The 23,085-nt window shown below is 40.3% G+C and overlaps 1 protein-coding gene across 2 annotated transcripts in view; it reads right to left on the bottom strand.

Annotated features, from left to right (window-relative positions):
• Window positions 1-20,484, bottom strand: part of ATG10 (autophagy related 10) — a 159,918-nt gene extending 139,434 nt beyond the window's left edge. For both annotated transcript variants that reach the window (XM_025191714.1, XM_014525630.2), the window contains exons 1-3: window positions 20,426-20,484; window positions 17,218-17,343; window positions 8,271-8,390 (exon numbers count right to left, since the gene is read on the bottom strand). In XM_025191714.1, coding sequence (XP_025047499.1) covers window positions 8,271-8,390; window positions 17,218-17,343 — 246 coding nt within the window. In that variant the 5' untranslated portion in view covers window positions 20,426-20,484. The remainder of the gene's footprint in view (window positions 1-8,270; window positions 8,391-17,217; window positions 17,344-20,425) is intronic.
• Between the last annotated feature and the right edge of the window lie 2,601 nt (window positions 20,485-23,085).

Raw genomic sequence — 23,085 nt, 5'->3', positions numbered from 1 at the left:
TGATGCACCTGCTTTTTCAATGTGATAGTGTGTGGTACATCTTACTGACTTCAACTGGTATTAAGAAGCTAATGCAGAGGCCAAGATTCACAGATTTAGTATCAGAACAGACTACCATAATCTAGACAAGTGGTTTTCAACCTTTTTAGATGCAAGGCACACCTCAGTTGACTTCAGGCACCCCTCCACAACTTTTGTGAATTAAGCAGTACCTCATTTCAAAAACCTCATGTATTTATTACACTGCTTATCTCCTTACCAAACAGCCAGGCAGAGGGGGTAGGACAGTAGACAGGCAGAAGTGAGCCTGACCCTACACTTATCTTCTCACACTTTGCAGTACCCTTCAAAAGTTCTCATGGCACTCTAAGGTACCTGAGCACCCTGGCTGAAAACCACTAAGGTTACTTTCTGCATAACAGAGACTACAGAATTTTGTCAAAAAATCATGAATGAGGCTACAAATGCTGGCTGAAGAAAGGCATTCATTTAGGTCAACTAATCTTAAAGACTTCAAATGAAACAGAATCCATCACAACCCCAGGTAAATTTTTTCCAGTGGTTAATCAACATCATTGAAGAAAATGTGTGTCTTAATTCTAGTCTGAATCCATCTATCTTCTGCTTCCAGGATCTGGACCATATTTTGCCTTTCTCTTAAAAATTAAAGGGTTCATGACTATAAGAATGCCTCTCTCAGTATTAAACTATGATCAACCTCTTACCATTCCCTTAATAGATTAACAAAATAGATTGAGCTTCTTCAGTCTTTCACTGTAAAATGGGATTTTGTTAATCCTAAAACATTTTTATAACTCTTTCTGAGCCTTTTGTAGTTTGGCAACTTGTTTTTAATGTGTGGCTATCAAAAGTGAATGTGTTTTTTTGTTTGTTTTTTCCCAGCAGAGGTCTCCCCAACTAAAGCCATATATTCTAGTAAAATTACTTCCCATTTCCATTTCATACTCCCTGCTTTCACCTCCAATATTGTATTTATTTATTTATTTATTTATTTATTGCTACTTTATTTATGTCACCCTTCCTAACAAAGGTGCAAGGCATCTTACAATAAGAGGGCAAAATAACTGCAAAACAGGAGAGCGATGAGAGAACAAAACATCTTACAAGGGAACTAGAATATCCACATAAAACAGAAACCTCCTTAAATGCTGTCTCAGCTTAACTTTGTTTGCTAAACACCTGCCTGAATAGGAAGATCTTGCAGCACTTCTAGATGTCCAGGGTTTGGCTCTGGCAGGCCTCAGAAGGGAGAGAGTTCCAGAGCTGAGGAGCAACTGCTGAGAACAACCTCCCAAGCATTTTCATCAAGCAGACTTGACATGGTACTTGCAGGAGGTTGCTCCCGGCTGACCTAAGGGATAGCAATGGGTATAAGGGAAGAGGTGGTCAATTAGGCAACTAGGGATCAGACCATTGAGGGCCTTATAGGACAAAACCAACTCCTTGAATTCTGGCAGGAAAGCTATTGGGAGGCAGTGTAGATTCTGGAACACTGGAGTTCTATGCTCCTGACGACCCATGCCATCAGAAGGCAAGCTTCTGCACCAGCAGCAGGTTCCAGACCAGCGGTGGGCAAAGTATGGCCTGCATGGGGCCAACCCCCACCCTGCACTCCTGCCCACACCCACCCCATGCCTGCTGATGGTACTGCTCTGGCACCAGCCAGCATGCACAGCTTCCCAATGGAGCTACTCCTGCTGCTGCTGCAGCCACCCAGATACTACTCAGCTCTCCCCACCTCCAGCAGCTCCTCCTCCTCTTGCCTCTGCTGCATCACTCCAGGCATGAGGGAAGCTGCAGCTGGGTGGTTCATCCATCATCCCCCAGTGTATAGGGCTCCAGGTCCAGCCACCTTCCACCCACTCAGAAGCAGGTGACACCACAGAGACAGCCATAGACCAGAACACACCTGCACCGCATGGGCAAACTCTGTTGCACACACCCCAACCTCCCTTCCCCTACCCCCAGCTGTCACCCAGGACTTAGCATGCAGGCAGCCCACCCCATGCACACCCATGTGCACAACCCCCACCCCCCACACATACACACACACACACCATATACAAGAGTAAGGCTTTACTTTGAGCTATTATGCAAGCACCTATATACACTTCTCAAAAAAACAAAGCAGGATACAAATATTTTTAAAATAAAATTAAAATATGTTATAGTAGATGTTTGATTTTTAGTATATGATTTGTTTTTATCTATAATTTAAAACTGTATCTTCTGAAATATTTTGTGTGTGCAGCCCTCTACAGCTCACCAAAACCATCACCTGTCTTGTTTGATTCAGTTTTAATTAGTTCACCCTATCCAGTCTCCAGCTGCAGTCAGGTACTGGTAAAGGACTGAAACTGGTAACATCCAAGGGTCAACCTATAATAATTTATCAGTTAATTTGATCTATTTGCTTGAAGACTCATATAAAATTGGCAAATTTCTTGTTGCTAATGTTAGTAATTGTTAACTGATTCAGTATTCTAAGTGATTTCTAGTCATGCATTTTATACTTGTTTATGTATAACAATGTTATACTATATCATATTAGAGCAAACTAAAAACAAACAGAAATTAAATAATTTAGCTTCTTTGCAATCTCAGTATCCTCTACAGCATTTTGCTGTACTGTAGAACGCTAACTGATGATTCATTCAATACCATCTCATTTCTGAAATGCTTTTAATTTTTTGTTTTGGTTCAGTGACCTAAATGCAAATTACACCCATGTAATAAACACCTTTATTCTATTTCTTTCTTTCTTTATTCTTCAACAATTTTCAAATTTCCTTTTCATTTCCATCTTGTCTGCCAAAACTTAAGTTCTGTCCTGTTAGCCTCCAAAGCCATTTATTCATATCTTTGTGGACCGCTTATACTTATGTACCCTGGCATGTAACCATACCAGGTTTCTTCTTTGCCTTTTATGCTCTTTGTTATTGTTGTTCCAGGCTATTCATAACTCATCATTCTCTAATACGGTGTTCTTAAGCACCTTCCTTGCTGATTCTATGAACTTTAATTTCCCAACTCTTCCCTTCAGGCTGTTTCTAATTAACTACCTTAATTTTTGGGGGCTTTTTTCTTTGAAATTCATGAAGTTCAGCATCACAATACTATTTCCCAGTATGAACTCTCCTATGAGAATGTCTAACTGAATTATATTATGGACACTGTAACTTAGTGGCACAACTACACCTACTTCTTCAGCAACCAGAAGAGAACCTGGGGGTTACAGTGGACAACAGGCTGAATATGAGCCAAAAGTGTGCCCTTGTTGCAAAGAAAGTTAATGGCATATTGGGCTGTATTAGTAGGAGTGCTGCCAGGAGATTGAGGGAAGTGATTCTCCCCCTCTATTTGGCACTGGTGAGGCCACATCTGGAGTACTGTGTCCAGTTTTGGGGACCCCCACTACAGAAAGAATGTGAACAAATTGAAGAGTCCAGCAGAGGACAACGGAAATGGTTAGGGAGCTGGGGCACATGACTTACGAGCAGAGATCCTGGTTGTCTCTGATGAAAAAAATCCTCAATTTTCAGATTTAAAAACGTAACCCAAAATCCACATTTTTCCATGATTAAAATGAAACACCACTAATATATATAGATATATATATATTAGTGGTGTTCCATTTTAATCTAATATCTATATAGTTATTCTAATATCAATATAAATATATCTATATATTAGTAGTGTTTCATTTTAATCAGGAAAAAATGTGGATTTTGGGTTACTTTTTTAATCTGAAAATTGGGGATTTAATTTGAAAATTGGGGATTTTTTTTTTTTTTTTAATCAAAGACAACCAGGATCTCTGCTTATGTGGAGAGGCTGAGGGAACTGGGCTTATTTAGTCTGCAGAAGAAAAGACAGAAGACAGATTTAATGGAAGCCTTCAACTACCTGACGGGCGATTTCAGAGAGGATGGAGCTAGACTTTTCTCAGTGGTGACAGATAACAGAATAAGGAGCATTGATCTCAAGTTGCAGAAAGGGAAGTGTAGATTAGATAGTAGGTAAAGTTTTCTCAGTAGGAGAGCTGTAAAACACTGGAACAGGTTACCCAGACCATGTCTACATGAGACGCTAAATGCACAACCATTACTATGTAGTTATTTAGTACTTGTATAAACAAGTACTAAATGAGTGTGCAGTAACTGGAGTTACTGCACAGTAGCACTGAGGAATGGCTTTTTTGTAACACTGACTACGCAGCAGCCTGAGTCTACTGTGCAGTAGCATCATGTCACACTTTCTGCCACGCAGTGCTACTGCACAGTAGCCGCGGGCTACTGGGCAATCAGTGTCTTGTGTAGACGCAGCCCCAGAGAGGTTGTAGAATCTCCATCCTTGGAGGTTTTTAAGACCTGGCTAGTCAAAGCCTTGGCTGGGATGATCTAGTTGGGGCTGCTCCTCCTTTGAGCAGAGGGTTGGAAAACTTTTTCACAAGGAGGGTAGTAAAACACTGGAACAGGTTACCCAGAGAGGTTGTAGAATCTCCATCCTTGGAGGTTTTTAAGACCTGGCTAGTCAAAGCCTTGGCTGGGATGATCTAGTTGGGGCTGCTCCTCCTTTGAGCAGAGGGTTGGACTAGATGACCTCCTGAGGTCCCTTCCAACCCTAATTTTCTATGGTTCTGTGAACCCACAGTGTGCAAAGCAGGATTAACTCATGAGTAACTAGAAAGAGTGATTGCAAGAAGCAATGGTTTGTTATTAAAAAAAAAGGTTTATCTAAACTATGTAATTTTTAATCAAATTATACTGAAATCTTGAGGATATCTTTGTTAATTTTCAGAGGGCTGTATTACCTCTCTGAACTTTTGCAAAATAAGTTTAGAATGTTGAAAGTTCATACACATACACAAAGGACACAAGAAGCCAGGTAGAGCAGACTTGTATGTACAGAACAGTTATTTCCCAGGAGGAGAAGAAAAAATTGGAGTGGGTTTAGGAATAAAAATAGTATGAGCATAAAAATCTCACATCATGAGAATATTGCTGTAATAGTAGCAATGCAATGCTGGTTCGAAATCTGAATGGCAATTGCTATGACTATACAATGATCAGACTGTCATGATTTATCATGGATTCTACATTTTCATGGATTCTGTGCTTTAAGCAAAAAAGCCACGACTTCTCAATAGTCCTTTGTGGAGCATTTTTAACTTTTTGATTATACAAAGAAAATGTTTCCAGTCCTGATGGTTGTAAATATAACATTTTAATCATGAACCACATAGAACTCAATCCCAGGCTGCCTTCTTAAGTCCTATCATACAACTGTTCTTCTGTAGAACACTATTTCTTTAAAAATAGAGCATTCGGCTGTAATAGGAAATCTATTACACCATATGATTTATGAATTATAAATCAAACACTATCAAAATAAAACCCATTTGAAAATCTATCAATATTCCATGTTTATGGAATTTTCCTCTTTGAATATCATGTTTTAATATACTGCTAAAATTTTATATTTTAAAAAATATGGTCGTGACTTATCTTTCACACTGACTTTTTTCATTTTTGTCATAATAACACAATGATTTTAGCAATTATTTTGGTCACAATAGTTAACCTTAAGGATGATAAAATGAAAATATTGGAAGTAGTCAAGGCGTATCAAAATCTTCTGTAACAGTAGCAATCGGTGATTTCCACATTCTAAGCATAAAATTAAAAGTACCCCCCCCTCAAAGGGCTGGACTAGTTTACTTAAGCTGATTTGCTCTTCTCCTGCCTTTTTCACTTTGAAAGTGTCATTTTTTACTTAACCCTATACCATATCAATTGTTAACAGCAAGTTTCTCTATCCAATCACAGAGTGTCTCAATACTTAATTGGCTCCCTCACGCCACCATATTCTAGTTAAATAATTCTATTGCTAGTAGCTTCCCAGCTCTGTAACTCCCCCCCTCTTGAGGCCCACCAAAGCCTGAGCCTGGACATCTTTTACAAGTGCCATAAAACCATCCTATTCGGCCATTCAGCAAACAATGCTAAGCTGGGATATTGCTTATAGGGGTTCTGCTTTATGTTGATACTCCACTTGTTTTTTAAATTGTTTTGTTTTCCTGTTCATTCTCCTCCCCTCTCTTGTTTCTTTTCCTGTTTCATAAATGATTCTGTCCTCTTAATCCAAGCCCCCCTGAACCTTAGTTGAGAAGGGCAGAATACAAAGCAAAAAAATAAATACAGTAATAGCAGCCCGGTTCCCTTTTAATTCTAAGAGCTTCCATTTGGTCTAGAGTCTCTCTTTCTCAGAACCTTATCTAATGCTTGATAAGAAAAATTAAAATTCATCAACATCTTCCATGCAGTTGGACTTATTGCTCCGTGAAACTCAAATGCAATGGAGGCCTTGGACTTAAGTGTTCCTCCTAATGTCCTAGGTTTCAGCATCTAGATCCTTTTTTCCTGAACTCCTCTACGTCTTTGTTGCTACCAAGATAAAAGACTCCTTCCCAATGCTTACCAAATATTACTTGCATGCCTTGTAATAACTGACACCTTTATACTCAACTGGCAGTTCCCCAATGGCTTACAGGATTCAAGCAGCGTACCTATTCCTTAGCTGAGCATCTCCCCTGTAGCCTGTTTACTGGATCCCAAGTCAACAATCACCTTATTTTGCAACTCTTACTGTATCAGCCTAAAACCAATCAAACTAAATGAGGCCTACCTAAGAATGTTTTACACTCTTGACCATTTTTTTTTAATTTAAGAAGTGCTATTACGAATGAGGTATGTTTGATGACAGATAATAAGACATGCAAAAACCTCTTAAAACATATTAAATAGTACATTCTGGGATCCTGAAGTAATACATCTATATTCTTGGATATTAGAAACTTTAAAACTTTGTAGAGCTCTTCTTCTCTTGTGACTTTCTGTAGCATTGTTTTGAGGTGGATTCAATAGTTTAGAAATATGCTGATTCAAAACATCTTTTCCATGAAGAAAGGGAACTTGATACAGTACAATCAAAAGTACCAAAATTTGACTAAACCGTCAGTTTCTATTAAACAGTGATTCCATACAAAAGATCTGATGGGATTAAAGTAGGCCATCAGAGTTGAGAGAGAAAACCACCATTCATGGCACATGCTATGAGCCATCACTTTTCAGAAATATTAAAATTTTCCAAAAGGTAAATTTAAAGCATTTTGGTTGCAATTCAGATGTCACTCTTAATATTCTGGTGGCTGTTACCTATCAAACACACATTATGTGATGGTACTGACAATTCTGTAGAATCCAATTTATGTCAAGTTTAAACATTACAGAAATGGAAACAAAATTCATTAAATTGGTTCAAACTACAGAATATAAAAACACTCATCTCAAACTGAATATCTTGATATTGAGAGTACTTGGTAAAGATTAACGTACTAGTGAAGAAACTGACACTCTTAAAGGAAAAAGTTATTTCTGTTAGTTCAACACTGATTATTTTAAGCCACCCATAAATCAAGATTTTCCTCATGTACATAATCAGGCATGCAACAAGGCAAAAGGTTTCTATTGTTTCCTACTGACTGGTCAATAATACAGAAGAGTGATATAACCTTACTTTCTAACAAAAGAAATAAAAGTGGGGTTTTTTCCCCTCAAGACCTCCAACTCTAATTCAACTTTATAAAAGTTAGTTTACAAAAATCTCAGCACCATATAATTATGAACCAAACCCATAGTAGAAGATGATTTCTAGATATTCCTCAGGTAAGTATGTCATATGAAAATAACAGTTCATGTACTAACTTATTTTTTCAGTAAATTTCAAGATATATTGTGCCTCAAGGTAAATATTGACTCCAGATTTTGCCTTGAATAATATTTACCTCTGAGTTAAATATTGATGTTCAGTCTTTTTTTTTTTACAAAAATCAGTATTACTTGAATGTTGCTAGAGTATGATTCAAATAAATACCATCCTTCCATGATAAGAATATACATATATTTTTATAAAGCTTTGTAGCCTATCATTTTCTTTCCCAGTTGTTCCCCAGTTTCCATCACCAATAAAGATGTACACAAGAAAGAGTGGGATAGGGATTATATGAAAAATTGTTCAAACCCACTGATGAAAATTCAACACCCCAAATCTTTCAGGACATACTAGTATGCAAGGTAACAAAACAGGTTTTGCTTTGTGTTTTAGAATACACTATAAAAGATGTTTTTGCTCAGAATCTATTTTATATACACAAATTAGAGACTATAAATATAGAAAGCTATACTTACCTCAAAATGTGTAAATGATGTTTGCTCCTCAGTCTCATTAACATTCTGTCTGAGATCTGGTGGGATGTTTCTATTTTTTATTTGGAAGTGTGTTTTACTCATATAACCATCAGGAAAGTCCTGTGCTCAGAAAACAAAAGAAAAATATTTTTGTAACCAATTAAAGCAAATTTCTAAATGCTATCATCATTCTATGGCATAAAATATATATATATATATTTTATATATATATATAAAATGATTCAGTCACAAGTTTAGAACCTACTTGTGATGGGTGCTAAGTGCCCTGTTTTTCAGTATCTTCTGCTTTAGAGGAAGTCAAACACCTCCTTAATGAAAATAATATGGGATACAGCTGCTATTGATGAACTGACTTATTTAATCAGTGGTAGATACTTGGCTACCAAAAGGAAGCTCTTGAAAGACATTATGCTGAGGTCTGGAGGGAGATAAAATGCCAAATCCACAGGTACACTGTACAGGGAGGAAAAATAAGCAGGACACAAATGGAAGAATTACATGGCAGGAATAATGTTCAATATCTGAAATACAACTTTTTTTTCTTCCAGAAGCAGAATCATAACAAGAACAGTCCAGTGAAATTTCATGTATGAGCCTTGTACAATTCAGTTTTTCATGGATTAATATACATGGTAGGTGGGATTAAATGTACTGGATGAAAATATAATCGGAATTAGATTGCTGATAATGACATAACCTATTAATCTTCTTAAGGTAGCTCATAGATCAAAACACTCTTCCACTGGTCTTGGTAAGGATGAAATAGCAGAGAAGAAAGATTGAAGCCCATTTTGCAATAAAGCCCTTGTAAACCAATTCAGTCTACATCTGATGCCAAGCCTTCCATATGTAAAAAAGTACAACTAGGAAAAGTTTCATGGTATGAAGATAACCCATAGAAAAACAGTGACAACAGAACAGGAGTCGCCACTATCTTAAATGGGATGGTTAGCTGACACCATCTGGAGGTTTCTGCACAATGTTGATACTCTGATTTCATGCAAGCCCACAGAGTAGACATGCTATGAGACATCAGTCACAGATTCAACTTATCCTAGTAATTTACTAGTCAGCCACACCAAGATAAGTCTTTCGTCATGTATCTGTAGCAGTGATTTGGACCTGCATACCAATGTCAATGTAGCTAGACTAGTGCAAATTTCCCAAATCATGGCAAACCTATGGAGTTAACTTGGTCTCATCTTCCTTCCTAGGTTTCATAAACTCACACATAGGAGTTCAGTACTGGATAAAAGAGACCAAATATACCTTAAACATGTCACTTGTTTGCTAACTAAATGATCAAAACTAGTTTCATATTTTTTTTTATTTTAAAATAAAGCATACCTTTTTTTAAACAAAAGCATAACCTAAGTATTTTCAGTATATGGGCTTTTATGTATGCCACTGCCTTGTACAGAAAATACTTCAGAGCTGCCCCATAAGGGGCACTGGAAAGAAGACTGTGACCCAGACAAGTATCTTCTCCCAGAATGCATCCACTGGATGTTGAGAGCATTCTTCTACTCCATTCTTTAATTCTGAGCTCAATCTAAGGGTTAGTGTGAGAGAAAACAGACAGGGGCATGTACCCTTCCTCTCCATATTCTTATCACAGTCCTCCCCATTCCATGTGGTCTGCTATTGCAAAAGGTCCTTGCACAAGAATAGGGAGACATTTTTTGTGAGCTTCTTCACAGCCTGAGCTAAGAGTAAACGTATTGGCAACATTGTTAAGGTTTTCTCAGTTACAAATAAGGGATGGCAAAAAAGTTTAATATTGTATTTTTGAGAATGTAAATATGCAGAAAGGCAACAGAGCTACATAGAAAACAATGAACAGGAGCTGCATGTTGAGGACTTATTTCTTGAAGGAACCAAATAAATTGGGGTTTTATTAGCTGTTTCATTATGCTTTATTTTAGACAAACAAACACAGAAAGCATATGTGCAACATCTGATGTAAAAGGATTCTATTCAAAATAGTCTCTGTACAAAACTCATTAATGTAGCATTAAATTGCTTGACAAGGCTGCAAATTTAACTATAATTTAACTCTTTGGTTAATCTTTCATTTCTGACATGGTTTATTCCATTTATTCTGATCTTTAAATCAATGTGTGTTCCATTCTGACACATTAGTTCAGTCTTTTCAATACTATTACATATTATATGTAACGACAGCATCTGTTACGGGCTATTTGTGTACTTTGTTCTTATCAAGTTTCATACCTGAAACAAGAAGATAACACCAGTTATATGTATTTTTGTCAGTAAACTTTTAAGCACAGATCACTTTATGAGGAATTACCTTGCTCTCAACTTCTCTTCCAGCCATGCTACACACACACACACACACACACACACACGTGTATATATATATATATAGAGAGAGAGAGAGAGAGAGAGAGAGATCTCTCCTCTCACTAAATCTCACAAAACCATGCTGGATGTCCCTAGTAGCAGGATCAGTTAAACCCTCAGTTATGAAGTACTTTAAAGTGCAAACCCAAAAGTAGGAGCAGTAATTAAGAAATTAGGCCTGCCTGGAATAGGCAAGAAGTCCACTTAGTTAGAGGCTCTCTGAAAAAAGTCCTGTTTGTGGAGTTTCAAGGGCTTTCTACTTCTCTGGCAGAACAGCAGAAAAAACACCACCTGCTATCATAGGTGTGAATTGTTTTGGGGGCACTCTTGCCTTTGAGGGAGCAGGAGTAGGTAATATTATGCCCCTCATCGTACCACTTTTCCTGAGTAAGTGAAGAAGAAACTCAAGCTCTGAATGCTTGCGGCCTCCAGTGTTCAAATTACATGGAAGATGTTAAGACAGCCAGACACACACTGATCTAGTAACCTTTGTATTTTACACCAGTGAGCTGGGGAGGGGGCTGTTGCCTCTTGACAACACCAGGGGTAGAATATCCAAGAAAAATAAGCATCTTCCCTGTTTCAGTGTCTTTCTGGTACTTCAACTTTATACCAGTATATTTTTATAATTTGTGCATAAACAATTAATCAATTCTTCTGAAAGGACACCTCTCTTTAAAATGGAGTTAATCATATCCCTCCTACTCAACTCCCCTTATTTCATACCACAAGCAGCATATCATAAATAGATAGGGTGACTGTAGCCTCTGACATGGTTATTTAGACTGCAGTAACCTAACTGCATATGAAAAAAAATTAAATGAACACAAATGCAGGGCTGGCTTTGGTAGATCACACCTAATGTATGTGACATACAGTATTACTCTGCAATTCAGCTCCAACAGGTGTATAAGTGATTTACTTCTTGCTTAAATACAGCTTTCCTTTTAAAAGACAGGATTATAAAAATAAAACAATAGGGAGTTTCTCTCTACACCTATAAATAAAATATTTTGTTTGAACCAGAAGAATTTATGACATGACAGCTTATTTGACATAAAATGTAGATGTTTTGTCATTTAATTTCTACTGATTTTAAAAGAGCATAGTTTTACAATTCTGACTTACTTGTGAAGCCTCACTGACATCCGTAGAACAATTTCTTTGAGTATGGAATGGATGAAATGGAGGAATGAGCTCCAAGTGAACTACATCCGGAAAATCAAGAGTACACCAATCTTTTCAAAAGCTAGGCATTAAAAAAAACCCAACGTTCTCCTAACCATTCTACTTCGAGACACTCGTCTCTTTCAAGGGGAAATTTCTTTCCCACATTATATGGTATAAAAGGTTCCTCTCAATGATCAGGTTTTTATCACACTCTAGAATCAGAGTCACTAACTTGTCCCATTAAAAGAGATCGCACCATTTTTTATGTGAGAACAAAAATCTGTTTCATTTTGCTATTTCCAGCAAAGCTTCCTATTTCACAGAAAGTTCAAACTTTGACCCAAGTATTGAATTCCTGATAGAAGCTCAGAGCATCTTTCTTTTCTGAATAAACCGCTCATAAATATAGCCCTGGACTGAAGTCTAAGGTTTCAAATAGCTGTCTATATGAAAGGGCACATAGTAATGCATTTGCTAATATTTTCACTGTTTTAAAACCCTGAGTATGTTTTTAAAAATGAGGTATTTTGTGTTTGAGGCCATGATCTTCCTTTCTACTGGAGCCTTGCCTAATGTGTATTGAAAGAGTTGCAAATTCTAATTTATTGCCATTTAGCGCATGAGTGCTGACATATATTTACCTATGAGCTTTCTTGCATTATAAAATGTTATAAGGATGATTTAAGCAAGCAGCTATATAAAAATAAAACTATACAGCATATGGAAGAAAAGGTAAGATGACAGTAATGAAGATATAATAAAAACTAGGAATTGTACAACAACTGATAAGGAAAGGAAATATATAGAAGAAATATATGGCCAGTAGACCTAAAATCAATTAGAAGAATCTTTTATGTGCATTATGCGCAAAAGGAATTCTACCAGTACAGTTGATTCATTGCTGGTAGAAATGGCAAAAAATGTCTAAAATAGAAAAGGTAGAAGAGTTCAAAATATATTTCCTTTCTGCATTGAGAAATAGGCCAAGTACTATAGAAATTCATCATGATATACAATTTTCTACTTCAACAGTAATTAAGGAAAATGTTAAACAGCAGTTATGGAAACTTGGACATTTAAAAAAAAAAACAAGTCTGCTAAACCAAATGGGCCATCTGACAACCAACATCCAGGAAAATGCCAATCTGCTTAATGATTACTTTGTGTTGGTTTTTCACCAGCGCAAAGGAACCACCCTGCCTAACATGATGCGGGATGACCAGGGTGAGGGTACATATATGCCCACCATTGGCACAGATCTTGTGAGGGAGCACCACAAGAGGCTGGACACCCACAAATCAGTTTGTCTGGACAGATTGCACCCAGAAGTGCTAAAGGAACTGGCAGGCATCATAGCGTGGCCACTAGCAAGGATATTCGAGAACTCGTGGCACTCGGGCAAAGTACCTGAAGACTGGAATAGTGCACTACCAGAGGGCAAGAGAACAGGCCTTATGAAAAGAGGCTGCAAGCCATGGGACTCTTCAGCCTGGAGAAGCGCAGGCTAAGGGGTGACTTGGTGGCAGCCTATAAGTACATAAGGGGTGTGCATCAGGATCTGGGGGAATGCCTGTTCACCAGAGCACCGCAAGGGATGACAAGGTCTAACAGTCACAAACTCCTGCAAGACCGTTTTAGGCTGGACATAAGGAAAAACTTCTTTACTGTCCGAGTCCCCAAGGCCTGAAATAGACTCCCCCCAGAGGTGGTGCACGCACCTACTCTGGACTCTTTTACAAAATTTTTGGATGCCTATCTTGCTGACGTTTGGATGCCTTTGACCCTAGCTGACTTCCTGCCCTTTGGGCAGGGGGCTGGTGGACCCAATGATCTTCCGAGGTCCCTTCCAGCCCTAATGTCTATGAAATCTATAAAATCTATGAAACTGGCATCCAAGAGTTTTAAAAGAGCTCGCCAAGGAACTACTCAGATTGATAATGTTGCTTTTTCAGTAAGTCTTTGAATACTGTAGAAGTTACAGAAGACCTGAAGAAAGCTGATATTGTACCAACATTTTAAAAAGGTAAATGGGATGACTTGAGTAATTATATGCATGCTAGCCTGACACTGATCCTAAGTAAAATAATGGAATGGGTGACACAGAACTGAGGTTCATAGACAATTAAAGGAAGGAAATATAATTAATGCCAATCGACATAGGTTCATGAATAATAGAGCTTGTCAAACTAACTTGGTATTTTTTGAGATTACATGTTTGGTTGATAACGGTAGCAATACTGTTCTAATACTCTCACACTTCAGTAAAAAACTGACTAGTTACCACAAGAAACTTTAAGAAACTAGAACAACATAAAAATAATATGACATATATTAAATGGATGAAGAACTGGTGATTTCAAATGTGGGGGTCTTGCAGGACAGGTCCTAATCCCATGCTAATTAAAAGGCAGATCAGTGGTCTAGAATAAAATATTAAAAAGCTTGGAGGAGTAAAAAATGAAGAAGAAATATCCCTAATACATAGTGACCTGGATTGCTTGGTAAACTGTGCACAAGAAACCATATGCATTTTAAAACAAAAATGTAATACCACATCTAGGGATAAAGGATGCAAGTCATGCTGATAGAATGGGGAACTATATCCTAGAGAGCGGGAACTCTGAAAAGACCTGTAGATAATCAGCTGAGGACAAGCTCCCAATCTGACCCACTAGTCAGAAGGGTTAATGCTGTTCTTCGTTATTTAAAGAGGAATAGTAAGTAGCAATTGGGAGATTAAATTATCTCTTTATTTGACACTGGTGCGACGTCTGTGGGATTATGTGGTATAGTTCTGGGGTCCATACTTCAAGAAAAGTGTTCCTAAATTGGAAAATGTTGGCAGTCTACAAGTACTCATATAGGGAGAAGAAATTTGATAATAAAAGGGTCTTCAGTCTATCAGATGAAGATTTAACAAAGTCCAATAGCTGGAAGTTAGGACAAGTCAAACTAGAAGTAATGTGAAGTTTTTTAACATTGAAGTTAGCTGTTAGCACAACTTACCAGGAGTTGTAGTGGGTTCTCTCCATCATGGTACTTTTAAGTCAAGAATGGATGTTTCTCTAAAAGGCCACATGCCACCTCTGAGTGGTTAACATGCCACCCCCATGCCACCGCCTGGTCACCACTCCTTGCGTTGCTCCGGCTGCTACGACCACCAGGGTCTCCAGGCTCCCCACCCTCCTCCAGCTTCTGATTCCCACCCCAGTCCGAGGGGCAGAGCAGTGCAGTGGAAGGGCCCCAGACAGGGTTCCAGGCTGCCTAGACTGCACACATGGCCGAGGAGAAAAGCCAGGCTGCCTGGGCTGTCCACGCAGCTGAGAGAAGATCCAGGCAGCCCATGCAGCAGGGAGAGAAGCTGTGTGCATGATGAAAGGAGAGCTGAACTGTCTGCACAGCGGAAGAGGACTGCAGAAGGGCTCCCCCTGCTGTGTGCGGCCCATGCTGCACAGACCTTGGTGTCTGTGGCCTGCAGCCCATGTGGCCCCTTGCCACACAGAAGTTGGACAGCCCTATTCTAGTTCAAACAGAAATACATTCAAGAACATCTTTTGTCCTATCCTTATACAGAGGGTCAGACTAGACAATTACAATAGATTTATAATCTATGAATTCCTGAACCAAACTCACTGGCCTAGATTCTCCTGCCACTCTTGCACTTTCCTGTCCTTAGCCAGCCAGGTTCAATGCCGTACATTAGATCAGCCTGAGGGATGCTCTACCTTGTGCTTGCTGCTAACATCCCCAGAGAGTCAACAGAGCAGCCAAGATACAGAGAAGTTTAGAAGAGAATACGTTAGGAGTGTGTTTGCTGCCTATGCCCAATTATGATTACTCCAAATGTAGGTGTACCCAGCAGTATGCCAAAAAAAATCAAATCACAGAAGAAAATCTGGGCCTATATATGCTGTGATGATGCAAAGACATTTAGGAGCGGGGAAAACAAAAGGCAAAATACAGCTGAACAGCTTATTTGAATACCATCTTAAAATAAATTAAGGTGTGCCAAGAGAAAGTTTTCAGTCAAGGAGAAAATGTAAGGTATCAGCCATCCAAAAACTGACTAGCCTCTCTCATGTTCAAGGATTCTAATAGTTTCAGGGCTTTTATTCAAAGATAAAGGGAGCTAGTCAATTTTGGGGCTGCTATTATTGAAAATGAGGGGAGATAGCAGCCATGCAACTGACTAGTCCCTGTCATTTTCAAGGCTTCTAATAGCAGCCCTTTGACAGCTACTTCCCCTTTACTCTTTTAAAAAATAATTGCAATTAATCACAATCTTGCTCATACAGTTAAACAAGTCAGCACCCCACCCTGCAACAGCCCAGAACCCACGCACTCTGGGGCTCCTCCCCTGCCACTACCAACAGCACACAGCCCCAGTCCCAACCCCAGCCCACCCCACACCCACCCCAGACTTGTGCCAGCCAAACCAGACCAGCCAGAACCCATGTGAACAGCCCTGCACCTGGCCTACCCTGCACCTGCTCCATACACACCTGCCCATGCTGAGTAGTGACAGAAGCTGCTGCTGTGTGTGGGGAAAGAGGGCACCCCAACCCCCTTCACTGCTGCCCAGCCCTTCTTGCTGCAGCCCACACCCAGGCTGCCCTATTGCTCCTCTGCACTGCCACCACTGCCCCACTGGGTGGGCCCAGAGGTGGAAGTGACAGCAGCAGAAAGGAGCTGCAGGGCAGCCTGAGTACGGGCTCTGGGCAGCTGCAGCAAGAAGGGCTTGGCAGCTGCAAGGAGAAGAAGCCACTTTTCCCTCATGTTAAGCAGCAGCTTCTGCCCAGCTGCCACTGCTGCTTCTACTGCTCAGCATGGGTGTGCAGCTCAGAGCAGGTGCGGGGTGGGCTGGGGTTGGGGCTCTGTGCATGGGTTCCGGCTGGTCCAGAGCTGGTCCGCTCCATCAGGCCAAGTTTGGAGAAGGTACAGGACAGGACGTATTTTGCCCACCCCTGTCAAAACAGATGTGCGCAATTAATAATCGTTACAAAATGTAATGTGTTAATTTGTTTTGTGTTAATCGCGTACATTAACTGCGATTAACTAACAGCCCTAAAATAAATCAATAAATGAGTACTTAGTTATGAAGCAGTTAGTAAACATGGTTACAGTTACTGTGCAGTTAACCAGAGTATAATTAAGGCACAAAACATTTAGTGAGGCTAGCATTTAACCAACATGTGATAAATGGAGTTTATTACAATGTAAGCAATAGGCAACGAATTGGAACTGGCAATGTATTATGCAGTTAAACAAATTACGTGGTATGCTTATAGAGTACACTGTAATACTACTATAATTAATAAGAATAATGGTTTACAGTCCTGTATGATTTGACAGAAAATTTTGCAACAAGAACTTTTCATTTTATTGCCCATACCTTTATAGTTCTCCACTCCCAAGCATCCCCTATTTCCTCCGAATGTTTAACAAATTCTTCACAATACTGCTTGAATCTATTTTCATCCAAAAAAAAGTTATCTTCAGCACCCAAGTTAAGGGACATCTGCAGGGAGAACTAAATGTTAATACTGGAAGATGAAATGAACACTAAAAATAATTTATTTGAGGTATATGCACAACTCAAAGAGTAAAATAACCAGTGTTACAATGATTCTGAAAAAGTCTTAAACTACAATAAATATTTATTTCTTTAGCTGTAAGCTCTTTAGGGAAGGGACTGTGTTTTCAAATATGACCCCAACCTTGCAAATACAAATGAAAGTGGTTCCAGTGAGACTAAACTGTTGGATAAATCCATGTAAATTCAATAAAGTATTAAAGAAGGGGCTTGTCCCCACACAAATAGTCTAGTCTTACAAAATGCTAAGCACTTCCCAGGAAATAAGGTAAGTAAGTGCCCAGAACTCTCATTTGCACCAAGTTGCACTCCATTTTGCAGGACCAGGCCAGAAAGATTAAAATTTAATTTAACTGAAATCAGTTTTAAAACTACTTATAATGCCAATAGGATTTTGCTGTAGGAAATGGTTCTCAACCTTCTTAGGCTCAAAACATCTCTTGTTAGGCTCAAAGTACCCCTCAGAAAATGCCAGCTCTGAATTTGCACTCTTTTTTTAAGTGCAGGAAAATGGGGTGCATCTACATGTGCAATTCATTTCAAGCAATAAACTCCAGCACATACCGGAGGTGGGGGGGCAGGGGGGCGTGCCCGCCTGCCAGTCTGGGGCTGCTCCAACCCAGCTCAATTTGCTGCATAGGGGTGGGCTGGAGCATGAGGGTGATCCACTTCAGGGATCCCCAGCAGGGAGCCCCCGCACTGAACCACCATTGTGCCCCAGACAGCTGGATCAGCATCTACACATGAGCTGCTGCACACTAAAAAACTCCACTGCAGGACAGTACTTGTATTTAAAAGTACTAACCTGTGGTAGAGTATATAGTTTCCTGAGGCCTAATAGGGCTGCACATGTAGACACTGAAATGTTTACTGAGGAGCTAACTGGGCAGTTCCACGGTAAACATCTCATGTAGACATGCCCACAAGAGCAATTTTTCTGTTGCAAAGAACTTGGAAAGACGACAACAGGCTAGACTAGTTTTGACCCTATGGATTCCTATTTGAAATGTCTGGGTTTAATCCTGTGAATTAAGTTTGCACAACTAACTGCAATAACATTACATAGCATCCTGCAGCACCTCTGAAAGGCTCTCAAGACAGCCCAGGTACCACTGTACCCTAGTTGAGAATCACTTCTTTAAGGCATATTTGAACAAAATTATAAAGAACTGAAGTATGACAGGGTTAATGCAAACCGTGAAAGAAAGCCATATAGCCAGGATCCACCAGCCAAGTACTGCCAGACCACAAGATGCTTCAATCACACTCCATCTCCCAAAACTCTCTAGTAAGAGTGTTAGGGGAAAGACACAAAAGATAGCTGAGGAGACCTCCCACATTACAGTCACTCTAAGATACAAACAGGTTGTTAGAAATGTGGCCACCTGTTTTAATGCTTTCTATAGACATCATACAAATATTTAATAATAATTCAGTATTTTGGGTCTGTACAAGAAAGGGGATCAGAGGGCCACAGTTTCTCATTGAAAGTTCTTGTCAGTTTGCAGGATCCAGTCCCAAATCACTAACTCTTCCCTTCTCCTCAGAACCAAACCTCTATTAAACTACATATTATTTGGATGTGGGGATAGCGAAGAGAGAAAAAACAGATGCTATAAACAGGTCAGCGATTCCCAAATTTCCCAGTCCAGATGATCGACTGCAAAGTGGCAGTAAGTACATACAGCGTGTGGAAAAATACTCTATAGTTCTCACATACGTTTTAAATAGAACTATGTGTTTTAGTAAATTCGCAGATGTAAAGATGTAACAGAGCTACTGGCAATGTAACAGCAAGCCCTGCTCCATTTATTTAAAACAAAGCAAGCTAAAATAACTGGCCCAAAGCACATTCAAATGCAGAGTACGAGTGAGCATGGATGCACATGGGTTTGACAAAGGGAGTACTGAACTATTTCTCTACATTATGGCAAAACTCAAGCTCCTAAAGCTGTCACCTCTCCAGTTAAACCACCCCTTGCTTTAGTCTCCCTTAATCTCCCCCTCTCTCCACAACAAGCAACCTGAGGCTCTCCCTGCTGCCCTGACCTCTGTGGCACCACTTGAGAGCCGAGATGGGCACTAATGCAACCCAGGAGCATCACATATGCTACCAAAGTGGCAGTGTTCAAGCTTTAGGCCCTATGGGCCAGAGCCCCACAAGTCACAAAACCTGCACCACTTGCCCCCTGCCCCATGCACTGGGATTGGATCCCTGGAGCCTGGCACTACCCACTCCCCTCCCCCTGCACCAGGACTGGAGACACCCGGGATCCTTGGGAAAATGCCAGTTCTGGGCTTTCACTTGTTTTTTGACAACAGAAAAATAACAGAGCAAGTCTCCTGTTGCAAAGCCCTCAACAAGACCCCAGCAGGCCAGAGCAGGGCAGGCTGGGGGAGCCCTTATAGCTCCCTAACTCCACCCCTGGGGGTAGCCTGTGACATGAACAACACTTGCCTCCTGAGGCTGGAGGGTACAATGACCGCCCGCAGGCGGTGTCGGCAGTGGGGGCAAGCAGGGACCGCCTGCAGGTGACTGTAGTGACGTTGATGACAAGGGCAGACCGACCAGGGACCACCAGCGATATCAGCAGCAAGGCGAGGCTGGGGAGTGGCAACTGCCCACAGACCCCAGGGGCAGTGGCCAATCATGGGGAGGGGGGGGCATGTGCCCCCTGCATCCCCCCTATGTTGCCTATGGCCTGTGACACGTTTACATGCCCAGCAGCGCCTGGGGGCTGAGAATCACGTGGCCAGGACACAGGACACAGGACACGTGCACTTGGGGGGCAGGGGTGGGCGGTGCCACAGGAAATGACAACAGGCGGGTGGAGGGGAGGGGTTCTCCCACGGGCCCCGCAGACACGTCCCGAGTGTCAGAAAAGCAGGCTCCCCTCCCCCGCGGCGCCCCGTGCCGTGCCGCGCCCCCCCCCGCCCGGTCCAGGACGCAGCAGAGCCACTGCTCTTCTCCGCGCAGCACATGCCGCTTTCCTGCCTCTGCCCTCACCTCCAGTCAGTCTCCACTGGGGACACGCTGTGGCCCCTCCCTGCTCCCCACCCCCTTCCCGGCCGGCTGTCTCAGTGCGCATGCGCCCGCAGTGGCCGTTTTCCCCCGCGCCACCGGGGCGGGGCCGCGTGCGCATGCGCCGCGGGACTCGGGCAGGCGAGCGCGCTGCTGCCGCTGGAAGTGGGACGGGTGCGAGGGTGGTGGCATCGCGTCTGGCCTCCCGCGACAGCCACCCCCCCCTTGGCAGGCCCCTTCCCTGGGGAGAGGTAGCAGGGCCTCGTAAGGTTGCTCAGCCCCTGGTTAGGTGCTAATACCAAGAGCCACTCACCATTTTTCACCGCTATTTTAGCTCTATCTGTCACTTTCTGGACATCTTTTGTTTCCTTTCAGGGTGGAGAGCATCCAAAGCACGAAAAAGGCACCTGCCTATATATAAAATATGTTCCTTTCATAGCCCACTGTCCTGAAAAGAGGCCTGCAAGGCTGAGCCAGAGCCCCTTAAAGCAAAGGGTGCTCTTTCCATTGACTGATGTGGGCTTTTGATCCGACTCTCAGTGTTATTTTCAGGGTAGTGAGATTATCAAAGGAACACATTTAATATAAACGTAGATCTCTGTCTTGTTGCTTGGATGTATTGCCTGTTTTGAAATGATTTAGCTGGGGTTTTTTGCTGTGTGCTTCAGGCCCTTTGGGTTAAGAGTCGTCGAAAAATTGTTTTAGAAACAGCCTATTAAAACCAAATGTTTCTTTACAATAGGGTCTTGTTTAAGATGATTAAGCCATGCAAATGGTGCGTACATTTTATTAGGTTTAAGCAGAACATAAAATGTCAGATATACCAGTGTAGCCTAGGCTAGTATCATTTCAAGGAGTTTTATAACCATTACAGTCAAGTATGCAGAGTGAGGAGTTGTTTCATAAGCACTGGAAAGTCTTTTGCTCATCATAGGTCTAAAATATGCAAATAATGCTCTGCTCTAGTTAGTTATATTATAAAGTTTTCCAAATGTGCTGTTTCTGATTTGGTTGTAATTTACTGGGTGTGGAAACCTGACCGAGGCAAAGCTATTCTGTTAAATAGTCTTGACCTTAAGCATTCAACCAGCGATACTTCATTGTTCTTAAGATTCTGTTTTCTAAACTTCAATTTTTGCCAGCCTAGCTCTTTATATTTGAATATAAAGGAGTATATGTGAAATTTCCCAGGTATTTCTAAAAACAAAAGAGTCCACAGAAGTATCTTCATTAGTTCTATAGAAAGAAAGTTTTGTTAAAGTAAAGTTGTTATTTTTGGAGAACGAGTAAGGCTATGTGCCCTGCCAGATGTGCTCTGAATACATCATTATGTTGACCAAATGTAGTATTTGTTTCTTTTCAAAAGGGAGTTTACTTACTAGGTCAGAGTTAAGGCTAGGTTGTAATAAAGTATGCAATATTTTATTCATGGTAAAAATTATTTGCTTATAATGTCCCTAATTATTGATTTCTTTGCTTTTAAGTGCTTGGGTTCTGAAAAATTGATAAATAAATACAATGTTATCACTCAGCAACATTAGGAGCTTAATTTAAAGATCAGTTAGTTTCTGCAATATATTATGAAAGCCATTTTTGCTAAGAAGAAATTACTTTGTTTTAAAAAATAACATAGTGAAGTGGAGTGAACACCAACTTGAAAGCCAGAACTCCTAAATTCTAATCCTAACTCTGGTGCTGTCTTGCTGGGTTGTCTTAGGCAAGACACATAGACCCAAAAATACCTTCTTTAAAAAGTGGCTGGCATCATTAAGGCAGTAGAAGCTTTCCCAATTAATTACTTCAGCGAACATAGGATCAAACCTTAATTTTGGAAGTCATATTCCAGAAACAAAATGGAACATTTTTATATCTAGACCCTGGTGACTTCATGTGCAGCACCTCTGAAGATCAAGAACCTCTAATATTCAGGAATTCAACATTTGAGACCATTTTTGCAAATACAGGCTTCAGCCTCACTATATCCCAGTCTGTAAAACTAAGATAATACAGTATAACTGCCTAACAGAAATGGTATAAGAATCAATTGGTTAGCATTTCTGCTGTGTACAGTGCTGAACATGCACAAAGCTATATAATTATCATTAAAAGTATTATACAATTTGTTTTGTAACCTCCTTCCAGACTTACTTCTGTACTCATGGTAAGCTTATCTAACCACCTATGTCATATATGAAAATGAGATCTCTGTAATGTGTCACAATTTACAAAAAATGTTAACATTAACAACAGGCTAACAATATTTGGAAATCCTACATGAAATGCAATATGGTCCTGTAGATAGGCCCTGTACCAGGACTCATTAAAGATAATTCTGAAACTGACACATTACCCTTTATATGCCTCTGTTCCTCCTTCCACCCTTTGCATATAGATTGTAAACTCTCCAAAGAAGAGCTGTTTCTAGATTTTTACAGTGCCTGTCAAAATGGGGCACTGATCTAAATTGGAGCACTTAGCTGCCACTGAAATAAAAAATAAATAAATAATAGCACATTACCTAGATTTGTGTTATCCTTTGAATACAGATATTTCCTGACAGTAAAATATATTATTAATGGAAGCTCCAGTGGTTAGGACTTTTAAGATTAGACTGGACAAAAACTTTCAAAGAACAATCCTGCATC

Source organism: Alligator sinensis, unplaced genomic scaffold (genome assembly GCF_000455745.1).
Source record: "Alligator sinensis unplaced genomic scaffold, ASM45574v1 scaffold1066_1, whole genome shotgun sequence".
Taxonomy (NCBI): domain Eukaryota; kingdom Metazoa; phylum Chordata; order Crocodylia; family Alligatoridae; genus Alligator; species Alligator sinensis.
The sequence above is the reverse complement of the archived record's forward strand: the minus strand, read 5'-3'. Positions and strand labels throughout refer to the sequence as shown.